Raw genomic sequence first — 12774 nt, forward strand, 5'->3', positions numbered from 1 at the left:
GCTACTGTTGGTGTGTGGCCAGACGAGCCTGATTATAAGGGCTCGGTGTTGGCCTTGAGTGTAAAAATTTTTCCTGCTTTCTTCAGAAAGATTTTCTTCCACCGTCCTTGTGCCAATCTCCTTGATTTTTCTTCCTCACTCATCTGTCTCTCTGAATCAGCCTTTTCCCAGCGCTCCTCCAGACTCCCCACACTCAAAGTCGCTCCAAGGTCAGCGGAGGGCCCTCGTACGCAGGCACTCCACGTGTCCCTCCTCCCAGCTGGAGGCAAAACACGCTCTGTTTACAATATGCTCAGTTTCCACTTGACGAGGCCTGGAAGCCGCTGCGTATATCTGAACTTAGGTCCCGTAGTTAGAGAGAGCGCAGCGCTGTCAAGATATGGCCCACTTCTACAATTAAAGAGCCAGCAAACTGGCAGGGTCTGATGGATGAGACGATACTTGAACGTACGTTACATCTGTAATGTGAGAGTTACGCGACTCAACACAGCCTTGACATACAACGCGAAACAAAAATCAGCTCCGACATTACAAGCACCCCCGCTCCAGCTATGCTAATCTCTTCTTTCATCCATGATCTCTGCAAGTCACATAGAGTTACAGTAAAGTGTTCTGCACTTAAAGGAATATCTGCAGCTTCCCTGCCACTATTAATAAAAATATTTAATGCTCTTGTTAGGAGGCGCAATTTGATTACTGAACTGTTATCCAACAAATCCTGAAAACAATTCAAAGTAAATTTCCCTAATATGTCTATTTTTCTACCCTGCCAGAAGGGTTGCTAATGAATTTGCTGCTTGAATGCACAGACAGATTGGGAACTATAACTGTGCTGGCCTGGGCAACATGGCACTGGCACCAAAAACCTATTTGTACCCATGCAAAGTTCTCTCTAGAGTATGTCTCTCATCCAGAGGTGATTTTCCAATAAAATCAGCCTCGATTATTGCAAGCGCAGGAGCAATCCCTGAGGGAGTATATCAGGCAATTCAATACTAGGAAATGTTGTACTAGGCAAAATTAACCTTGTAGCAGTGTTATTTCCTGAAACATTATCTAGCTTTTGCCTTTCTTTCGTATTCATCGATCCTAAATGACTGGGGTTTTTTTCTACTTTTCCCACTTAGCACAAGATCATTATTTTTTTGTATTAGTATTCAAAAAGACATGCTTGAAAGACACCTGTTTTTCTTTTATTGCACTTACTGCCAAAGTGAAGGACTGTTTGCTGTATGGCAGGCACTTTTTTTTTGGATATATAAAAGGTGCTAGCAAGGAGGACCACCTTTATTCTGCCCTATTTTCATGACCCTGCAAGGCAGAGGAAGCCTACTAGGTATATTACCATGAGGCCACAAGCCAGAAAGAGCAAGGAAACTTCATTCTCCCCTCTCACACCAAGGTAAAATTAGGAGAAATGTCAGTGAAACTAGTGGCGTTTTGCAGTCCAAAAGAGAGCAGACACAGGCCTACAGATGTCAAAGATACTGTTGACAGCCTTGGTTAAATCCCACTGCCTGGTAGCTTTATCCACTGCCTCTTACCAGGCTCTCCAAGGAAGGGATCTTCATCTGGAGAGTGTCTACCACATGCTAGACCCTAAATAAACCATATAGTCATATATGTACACTAACACTCCTTACAGTTTTGCTCTGGTTATTTATCTTCCAGCAGCACAAAAATGGCATAGCAGTGAAATTCAGGGGTATGAGATCTGAAGCCAGCTTTACTGAAACCAGCAGAACAGGTATTCCCATTTATACCAGGATCAGGCCTTTCCTTTAATTTTGCTAGCATTTGTTCCTTGGTTGCAATATCTTAATTGCTCAGAAGCACATTTTTAAAGCATTAATTTAAAAAAGATCACAGGTAGTTAGAAAACAGCTGTTACTTAATACAATGCCCAAAGCGAACACTTAGAATAATTGTTTGAATAAATGCTAAGTAACTTAAAATTAAAAATAATAACCAGAAAGGCAAATATAAAATCTAAAATGATCAAAAGCACAGCATGAGTGAGGAGAGAAGAACAGCTACTCCTTTGATCAACAGCAGATACATGCTAAAACCGGAAAAAAAATATTGACCTTAACTAACTTTTTTTTCTGTCAAAAGAAGGAATCAGGCAAAAAAAGGTTTTGTTTGGCTCAAACTTTCACTTTTTCACAACTTTTAAAAACTGACCTAAATTTAATCTTGACGAGCTGTATCACAATGAAGGTGTAAAACTGTTGTTTTGAAAAATAACAAAAGTCACCCAGTTAGAATGAAAATACTCATTTTTGTCCAGCTGCAAGACTCTTAGCAAATTCTGCACGAATACATGATTCACTTTGGTCAACTGGCACATACATGTCCCTGTAAATAAAAATACACAAAAGAGAAGGTTTCTCTGGCTGTCTGAAGTTCTGTGATGGCTACTGAGCAACATGCCTGGCTTGGCAGCTGAGGGGCGCCTCGGGGCTGGATACAGCCAGCGGTGCTTGGTATTGGTGGTGCGTGCTCAGATTTGTAAGAGATCAGATGAATGAGCTCTCAGAGTCTGTTCATCTCATTGTCTTGTAAGCAAACATTGTGCACTACACAGGACGTGTGGTAATTTAACCATCTACTATAAATTATACAATCAAGTCGGAAGCATTTCACTATAAAAATGAATTGCGCCCATTTGAAAAATGTGTGTTCTCTCTAGGTACCTGTTGTGGTGGTAGCTGAAAACCTTAATAAAGCACAAACTATTTTATATTTCAGGACTTAGCCAATGTGACTCATTTGTACAGTTTTAAGTCCAAACAAACTGCTAGTCAACTAAATTATAACTTATTACCACAGGCTACAGACTTTTAATACATTCTGTGGTTGGAACAGGGCTGATTTACTGTTTTGGGCTCTGCCAGTAGTTATCATGCATCATTTCCCTAGAAATAAAAATAGCCCTACTGTGGTTATCCTTTGGACTGATAAAAATATATCTAACAAGATGTGTCAGAGGAACAAATTCAGAAAATAAAGGTAAAATATTAAATAGACTTATTATTTTATGTCTGAAGTACTATATCTTCCAGCTGCGGTGATGACTTTGGAATAAAGCGAAAGGTACTGCAAAAAGGAGAAAAGATCTAAAGGAGCAATTGAGCTCTGATAAAACCACATGGGGATAGCTGAATTGTCAGAGCTTTGCAAGAGTCAAAATTTACATAAAAATCAGTATCTGGGATTAATGTGATATCATCAAAAAGGATTTAATATGTGCGTTTCTTTGCAAACAGTTTAAAAGCGGCAGTTCTATAATCCATTTCCAACACTAACCTTTAACTTGTAAGAGTAAAATAATCCTTCGCAACATTTCTAGAGTTCACATTCTGCTGAGGAAACGTAGCCCCCGAAATAAAACTCACTGGAAATCAACAGCAGCATATGCGTATTGGCTTTCACGGTGATACTCCAGGTGCCGACCCTGCTGCGAGCATTGCATGTCTGTACAGACTCTACCACGAGGCCCCGCTGGCAGAACCAGTGGCATTTGGGGTTTTTGTGAATGTTTGAAGGGACTTCATGGCTGGTATAATAAACCGATCCCATTGACCTAACTCCGCACCTGTGTAGATGCCTAAGTGGACAGACTAGGAGGATCAGGGGCTAAAGAACATTGTCTGTAATTGCCTGTAAGCAGGCTTTTTCCTGGATTTCTACTGGGGATTTGAGTGCTTTCGCATGCTAGACTTAAAGTATTAAAACATAAATATGAATGGATTTCCTTGAGAAATGAATATGGGCAGGCAGTTTAGGCACTATGTTGTAATGGATTTTTAGAACTAATTGAATTGGTGCTGGCTGATTTAGTAGTTCACCAGCAATAGTCTGAGGAGAAAGGATGGGAAGGAAGGTTTAGAAGCAGAGACGAACAGGTGGCGGTGTGGAAATGGCTTGGGAGTTTTACTGAGAATGAGCGTCATAGCAGGTTTGGGCTTTTTGTTTCTTTAAAAGTGGTTTAAGTCCTTTAGCAAATGTCCTTTAGGTACACATACACAAATGTCCATATGTATACATGTACGTACATATATGTGTAGATGGCCATCCTCCCATACAATTATCCATGAATGGGAGGCTTTTTCAACTGAGACATGACACACTTTTTTTCTTCTTTTTTTTAAATAGAGGACAGGAGATACCCTGCAGTGGAAGAGCAGAGCATGTGTACCAACGGCACACTGCCCCTTTCGTACCTCTATTGGTTACAAGTGCCTGATTTGACTGGTTAAAAACAAACCAACCTTCAGATCTAGCCCACTGGCCTGCACTTTTGCCAATGGGAGCAAAAGATCTGTTTATGGTTACTGCTCTTACAGCATACATTAACTGACCCTCGGAGTCTGACCTGCTTGCCCTCCTGCTTAGTGAGTCAATAAGAAAATCCTCTGGCTCTGCATGACTTGCTTAGACCTCAGACCTTCCATGCAGAATAAGGTCTGTTCAGGGAGGGAAAAACAAGGTGCCACTCCAGCTGGTAAAACAAAGATATTTTTAAAGTGCAGTCAGTAGAAACAGTCACTCCTATTCCATGTATAATCAAGGATGAAAAGGCCACGAAAAATACCACTGCGCTTTGCAAATGAGAGGTCAATTGAAATGTCAAGATATCAAATGTTAATGGATTGCATTTCCAATGATGGTTGGGACAGAAAACCATACCAAGTCAAGTCAGATGCCCTTCTGAGGAGAAGATGAGTTTTATGGCAGGAAAAGACAATAAACACCAGAAGTCTTTCTGGTTAACAAATCTGTGGCTGACGGAAAACAAATATATTTTGAAAATATAAAAAGCAGCGGGATTTTAACACAAGCTGTAATCCCAAAACATGTGTCTGGAAGTCATTAAATCTACAGCAAATTTAAGCATATACAGGTGTTTGGGGAAAATGCCATTGCTTTCTATTGAAGATTTTTAAAGGGACTATAAAAGAAGAGAGAATAAAGGACACTCAAGGAAGGCAATGTTTTCTTCCCTGAAGCAAGAAGTCAATTCCAGTATTCTCACAGTTCTACAGCAGTTCATGGACTACATGGACGACTCTTAAAAGCATTCATTTTCTATTTTAAAAATCTAATTTCTCTCTTACAAAACTGTTGTATTTCGTAGTGTTGGATGACATCAGGTTTTAGCCAAATCATTCTTTCACCTGCCCACATTTTCCCAAGGAATCCATTTGGCCATTTTCATAAAGGCCTGTAATCTGAGGCATTTGTTTAGAGTGACGTTACATCCATTCCTTAGTCCAAAGTGCATTGCCATGCAAAGAACTCATCTCTTTAATACAGAAAACAGTGAAAAGATAGTAGTTATCTTCCTAACCACTGTCTCTGCCCAACTAGTAGACACACAGCCTTCCTTTCCCAAATGCAAAAAATCTCTCGACTTGCCTTGTGTCTATATTAGCTCACTGGTAGGCTCACACACTTAGAGGGAAAACAGCATTATTAGTGGCTTTTGAGTAGGAAGACTCCTTGGTCTATATGACAGAGATATGTAATATCAGGAATTAAGAACACTGAGTAATCATTTGCTCCTTTGTGTAAGAATAACTACTTGTGTGGATTCCAGTGAATATATGAGGAAAAGGATTTAAAACAAACAAAAGACACTGTTTTTTCACACACTGTGGTGCTCAGTGCCACAGGATGTTGTGGGGACAAGAAGCATAAACAGATTTCAAAAGAGATTTTGCATGGAGGATAAGTCCATTGGTACCTCCTAAACACAGGACGTGTGGTTATGGAAGTGTAAAAAGCTGTGTGCAGGAAGGTGGGAGGATACTCCCCAAGGAGGATGCCTCCGTAATTGCTGTTCTTCTTCCCTCACCTTCTGCCACTGGCAAAGATAAAGCACTGGGTTGGTTGACCTTCACTCTATGCTAATGTACAGGCTGCCAAGCCAAGTGTATTTGTACTTGGGAGTGAGGCCTAACCCTGACTGTGCCTGGATCTGAGGGGATCCTGCAGCTCAACCCACTGATAAAAGACAAGGGATGTGGTCCAAGTCAACATGAACATGATTCCTCTAGGCTTTATGCTGATGTGGGCTCCCATTGCCTACCCAAGTCTGGAAAAAAATCTGGGAAGAGTGATCATCAGTTGAGTTTCAGAACAAAGCTGCTATTGAATTTGAATGATATTGCTGTTCTCCCCCTCTTCCATCAAATCACAGGGTATACAGGAGATTATTTCCTCTGGATGTGTCCTAGTTCAAAACCATTTCTCATGTAACAGCTCTTTAGAAATCATAAACCCTCCACAGGGTAAACTTGTTTAAGTCATGTTACCTCTTTCAGACTCAGGGATAGGAACAGCATGACAAGGACTAGCAGGTAAGTAAGGATCTAGGACTTTGCATCCAGGAAATCCCTTTTCTACTACAGACTCTGAATGTAAATATGGATAAAACCAATGGGAGAAGGCAAGCGTTCCTTATATGACAAGGGCAGGAGAGGATAAATAAGTTAAATGTAATGGATTCTGCAGTTTTGGGGGCCACCTTGGTGCCACATACAGACAGAAAAGGGTCTTATGTTTCTGGAAAAGTAACTGCAGTATTTACACACACACACACACACACACACAAATCAGTTCTGCAGACACAGAGACTTCTCAGATATTTTCTGTGTGCTTATTTATAGTAATATTATGTCAGATAATGCTACCAATACGTAAAGATGAGTTCCTATGGATGTGTTGAGTCTTGCAGTGCTACAAGCAACATGGAATTGAGACCAAGCTTTCTGAAGGAGCCAAATGCCACCTGCATCTACCTGGGCCACCAGGAATTTCACACCAGTTAGTCTAAGCACCTATAGACACTCGGACATTAAGAAATCAGCTGCTTGGCTGCCTTATTGAACCGTAGTAAGGAAAATTCCTTGTTTTTTTCCCTCCACAAGTGTTAAGTGCTGGAGGGATTCAACAGAACAAAAAAGAACAGCAAACTTCCTCCTGAACATTAAACCAGCAACATTAATAAACTGAGCAATGAAAAGTAAATAGTCCGTTTCTACAGAAACCTTTGTCATGCTCCTAAACTAATATGTTAAATAGTGGCACTATTAGGCCCTGTCCAAGGACCCTATATAAACCATAGCCTTTAAAAGGAGTGATTTATGATTCCAGTTTTGGGACACAAGAACTGTGTCAGCACAACGTAAAAACAAGGAAATTTTTTATGCTAATGACAATGCGAGTATTTTATATATATATATTTATATATGTAAAAAAATATATTGCAACAGATGTCAAATGCAGTTAGATTCAACTCAACTTATTAGTGCATGGCTTTTAGCCAAAAGCAATTCACATTTGCAGGAGTGTACTATCACATATGTCTTAATAACAGAAATGTGTTTTTAAAAATGTATGTGATAAGTCACATATGGTAGAAGGAATCTGTACAGCTTTCAGCCCTTATGACAATGGAAGCTACTAACTTTATTTTGCATAGCTGAAGAACATTAAAATTCAAGTGAAATTCTCTTTGACATTTGAGAGCTACAAAAGCGACGACTAAAAGCTAGACAAGCCTGAGCTGTACTAAGTGTGGCTGCGACACGTATAAAAATGCAATCCGTATCTACTACTGCTACCTTAAAGACACTATTCTTACTTTTGCCCTGAGAGGTAATATTTTAGCATACAATCATAATTGTATACAGGTACCTTAAATAGTTACATGTCACTGAAAAATACTAGGCAGATTTTTCAGCTGTTTTGTTATGCAGAGTGTAATTAATATGTATAATGGATTCCCTAGGGTACTAATTGAAGCTGCCACCAAGAACACAGTCAAAGAGGAGTTAAACAACCAGTTGGGGGAAACATGACAGGGTGAAATATGCACATGTAGGTGGAAAGAGCGAGACTATCCATCTGGCCTTCTTCCATTCCAAAATGTTACACTCACTCAAGTCCCATAAAGGAATTATTTAACCTAAATCACCCTTTCCCCCCACTCCCAAATCTTTCTGGTGGATTAACTGGGCATCAGTGTCACATACACGCTGTTTAATGACTGCAAGGCTGAATACCTCTGTTATACGTGGGAAAACTCAATTCAGTTGAGCCATTCCTGAGAATTTGACAAAAAATATTGAAAAAAAAATTGAATAACAATAAATAATTATTTTGGAGTTGTTCCCCAGGACTCTCATCACCTTGCAACTCCTGGATCCTCTAGAATGTGAGGTGAAAACATAGCTCATTTCACGCTCTCTATTAAACAACCACCAGCTAACAATGACTTTAATTCAGCTTCCACTGAATTTGAACTAGCCCTATAGGCAAGAAAGGTCCCTTGTCTTATTAGAAGTTTCATGTGCTATCAGGTCCCTGCTGGATCCTATTTCTAATTTTATCAGATTGAATGAAACGTAAAGAGAGAGTGATTTATGACTATCTTGCATCTTGCCTAATCACTCCAAGGAGTGTTCATACACATTTTGTGTTCACTTTATAAGGTGTAAATGACTATATGTAACGGAAGCCAAGTGAGAAGCAGAACTGTATTCTTTTGTTATGTGTGCTAAAACACAATGATTTGTGAGTCCTGTCAGTGCATGTTCTTACAAATACAAAACCACTCCAGTCCAAAAGCCAGCATGATCAGCAAACTACTATAAAAATAAGAACATTTCCTCTGTCTGTAACAGGAATATACAGTTACTGGGACTTAGTTAAACTGCAATGATCACCTACTGAAGCTAAAAATATGTGTTTTATTGGTACATAAGAGCCCATTAAGACTGGAGTATTCATTATTTAAACAGAATCACTGATTTCTGGTAGCTTTAACTGAAAATGCCTTTTCTCAAAGAGCCAGGACACCTATATAGCAACTTTCCTAATTCAATGATATATGGTTGAGTGTTGCCGCTAGTGCCCTAAGATTTAAGAACTTCTCATAAAATGCCCTGGAAATTGCTCCCTGGTAGCTTGCTCATCCTTCACAGAGGAAAGAAAGAGCAGAAACATACGTGTGTGTATGGTGTGAGAGAGACGCACACACGGAGTGAGAAAGAGCTCTTAATCAACAGGATGGCAAAGCCTTGATACATAGGTGCAAAATATTCCCATGTGTCTAGAAATCATTTGGCACATTCCTAGTTATTTCCCCCCTGTCAGACCTTCTCAAGGATTGCAATTAAAAATCATAATCTTTTTAACATGTACAAACTTCCCCAAGGCTAGGAGCACTATGTATTGAGTATGATTGTGATATTATTTGGCAGCTATTCATAGACAACACATTAATTTATGGAAACTGGATGAAACTTGGGGAGTGCAATCATTAGGGACACTTTGAAAGCTTTCCTCAATGATACTGACCTTTTTATAGCTATGATTAGGGGCAACCTGAATTCTATTACCTCTTTCACCGCCCTTCTTACTGTCCTAGTCTTCTTAGTGACTGTATACAACAACTTCATTAAACTTGCATTTTCAAACAGATATAAAAATAACTTACTTTACAGGAATGTTTCTCAATTTTGTCTTTTCAGCAGCCTGTAAACAGAAGAGGGGTGGGGGAAACAAACAATTAAGCACAACCAAGCTGCAAGCAAACATCAACCCATGGATGCTCTTCCGAAGCACACACCCAGGCAGCCCGCCACAACCGGGGCAGAGGGCTGCAGGAGCGGGACCCTTTCAGAGAGATAGCGCTACGGGTTTTAAATACTTCTGCCCCAGTTTGTGCTATCACTGTGGTTTGTTTATTTTTAATGGCCACGAGTGTTTAGGAACTGCCCATTCAGGGCGATTACTTCATTTCCCGCTTTGAGGTCTGGCCCCTTTGTCACAAGCTATCTGTCCATACCTGGAAGAACAGGGAAAAATAAAGGGAAGAATGGACTCCGTTTCCAAAACAGTTTTTATTCGCCAACAACAGTAAAGGGCAAGGGATGACCAAATGTTCAGATCAATTTCCTCTTGTGAAACCTTTGAGAAAACACACTCCAAATCATCTACATGAGTAAATCTTTGGGCCTTTCGGCCTGTACCACCTCAGACATGGAGCCTGGTTCCAGTTTATTGCTGAACCCATTGATCTGTGTACAGTCCATTTATCATTCATGAAAAGAGCCAGTGATCTTCACAGTATATTAGAAGAAACAACTCAGATCATCTGTCAACGGCCCTCTTATTTCTGTTTCCCTCTCCACGGGGATTTCATCTCCTTCGATTCTTCTTGAATTAAAATGTTGCTAAGCAACACAGCTGGGGGCACCGATGGCAGAGCTGCGCCAGTCTATCACACTGGTTAAGCTGCTCGAGATTTTAGTGGAGATTTTTTTTTTAATGCTTCTGTGGCATAATTATGTAATCTGAACCAACCTTGCATCCCCCTTCTGATTTTTTTCAGAATAGGTAAATAACGTTTTAATGCAAGAGGGCTTGAAATATCACCTTCAGATAAACTAGTGTTGTCTTATCATTTCAGAGAATTCCTCCTAGCGTTTGCAGAACCAGACTGTAATAGATTTAAATGTGGAAAGCGGTCAGATGGTTAGTGAGATTACAAGCACGGATAGTGGTGAAAGGCAGAATTAAGACAACTGATCCATAAACCTATTATAGTAAGGAAAGTTTTAGTGCTTAATTACCTTCAGAAATATTTTTATAAAGCCTACCAAAATTGAAGAGAAGGGTTTTGGTGAGGAACTTTAACCTCTGCTATGCTTAGGGATGGGGATAAAATGGTTCCCACGCAGGAACTGCTAATACTAGTGGTCCTGAAAAATGCTCACATAAGCCCTTGAGGAATTAAAACCTTTATGAAAACTGACTAACTTTAGAAACCTCTGGGACCTGCACAACTGGGTTCCAAATTTTGCCAGAATGAGTTTTCCTTTGGGCTCTACAATGGGGCTAGTATCTCAAAATACCTGCTGTTCTGGCACTTTTGCCTCCAATCATAGCAAAGAGAAAATCTGTGTTTAAATCCATGGAAATCCCTAATAAGGAGTTCAAAATTTGGGAGAAAGAATTAAAGCTTGTGAGAGCTGAGACAGGGGAACAGCAATCCTCTGGGCTGGCTCCCAGCGTGCGAAGAAAAATGTGTTTGTATCATTTGGATTATATTTTCCATCTAAAGAATAAATCAATGAATGCATGATGGGAAACAATCATATTAATTGTACAGTAGGGTTGCTAAATAAAACACTTAAACCTCAGGAAATGCTACACTTAAGATTGCACAAGTAAGTGTTACAGACCCAAACCTAATTATGTCCTCTCAAACAAGCCTATGATGAAATGGGGTCCCTGCCTCATTAGTGAGATAATGTGAGTTGTGCCTCTTCCCAGTGATACTCTCCCAAATCTCCCTTTTTCAGCTGCCACGTGCAACTACAGAGTCAGAAGCATGTTATTAAGAAATCTTTCTGAGTAATAAACTACATGTAACAACACACAAATGCTTCATTTAAAATGGATTAAAACACCATCAGAAATGGCATTTCAGTTTCCCAAGCCTCCCACTAAATGCCAAGTTTCAGTCCCATCCTGCAGGTAACTAAAATTATTTTTAAAGCTCATAAACAGCCTTCCACAATGGCAGAAGTTTTTTTGACTGTACAGTGGTATTTTGCTTGACCCTTCTATACACCAAATAGCTGGACTATAACGATTCTGAGTTCAAGCATGTGAAACGTGCATCTAAATCAGTTCTTTTTCCCCTGAATTATTCAAAAATCACTACACAAAACCTGATATCAAAATACAGATAAAGAAGAGAAAACAGAAGAGTGGAGAGCGTCTAGGATCACAAGTAAATAATAATGCAGTTGGTTCTACTACAAAGTAAAGCGGAAGATATTCTGGAGAGCATGTGCGTGATCGTGTGAGCTAAACTGTTTACATGAAAGATTAAAGAAGATGAAGATATTTCAGGGAGTGAGAACTGGCAATGTCAAAGTCATAGAATATTAAAGAGCAGAGTCTAAACTGGATGTTTGATTTTTGACTGCTTAGCTACGTTGATGGCAACTGTTCACCCTGAAAGAAATGTGGTAGCTTTAGGAAGAAAGATTTATAGATATATTTTATTTTCTTGGACCATGACATTCTAGCACATATCTTCCTTAGTTTTTTGCATGGAGAATTTCCATATTTTTTTCCCTTTGTTACTGGGAGAAGGCACTTTCCTAACTCTTAAGAAAAGGCACAAGCTGGAGGGACAGCGTCCTTCACACACATGCTCACTCATACAGAGTTTTAACCAAATACTTCAAATGCTCAGGTTAATCCACATGCCAGCCTAGTTTAATGATGGATGACCAAGCAACTGGTCATTTCCTATTACAAATGATTCAGTTTGCCTCTGAGTGGGACCATGGTGATGTTAAACACGGCACAGAATACATGTCAGGGACTCCGTCTGAGAAAGAAATGCTGGATCTGGCCTTCTGCTTTTGTTTGTCTTGTAGGTGTTGCTCATTCATTTTTCAAAGCGTATTTGTTGCAATATCATGAGCATGCCCAGTGGCAGAAGATAAAGGAAGGCAAAATCAAAGTGACATTGAGTAACTTACACATTAAGCTTTGATGCAGAAATGTATTGTTTGAAAATATTTGGTGTGCAGCAGGTCTGTCAATTAGAGCTAATTATTTTTCTCTGATCAGGAAGAATGCAATCTTGTTTTAGGCAGGTTTCTTTGAAATGTACGTCTTTTATATAACTTCATTATAGGAAAATATTTCTTCCAAATTACTTTTTTTCTGGGCTGCTTA

The 12774-nt window shown here is 39.6% G+C and overlaps 1 protein-coding gene across 3 annotated transcripts in view; it reads right to left on the minus strand.

The window, feature by feature from the left end:
* The window catches only part of AFF2 (ALF transcription elongation factor 2), a 346574-nt gene that overhangs the window by 67891 nt on the left and 265909 nt on the right, over positions 1-12774 (minus strand). For all 3 annotated transcript variants that reach the window (XM_087748704.1, XM_087748703.1, XM_087748702.1), the window contains exon 9: positions 9509-9546. In XM_087748704.1, the coding sequence (XP_087604830.1) occupies positions 9509-9546 (38 nt within the window). The remainder of the gene's footprint in view (positions 1-9508; positions 9547-12774) is intronic.

This window comes from Nipponia nippon, unplaced genomic scaffold (genome assembly GCF_047370975.1).
Source record: "Nipponia nippon isolate SJK-2023a ecotype South Korea unplaced genomic scaffold, ASM4737097v1 scaffold_12, whole genome shotgun sequence".
Lineage (NCBI taxonomy): Eukaryota > Metazoa > Chordata > Aves > Pelecaniformes > Threskiornithidae > Nipponia > Nipponia nippon.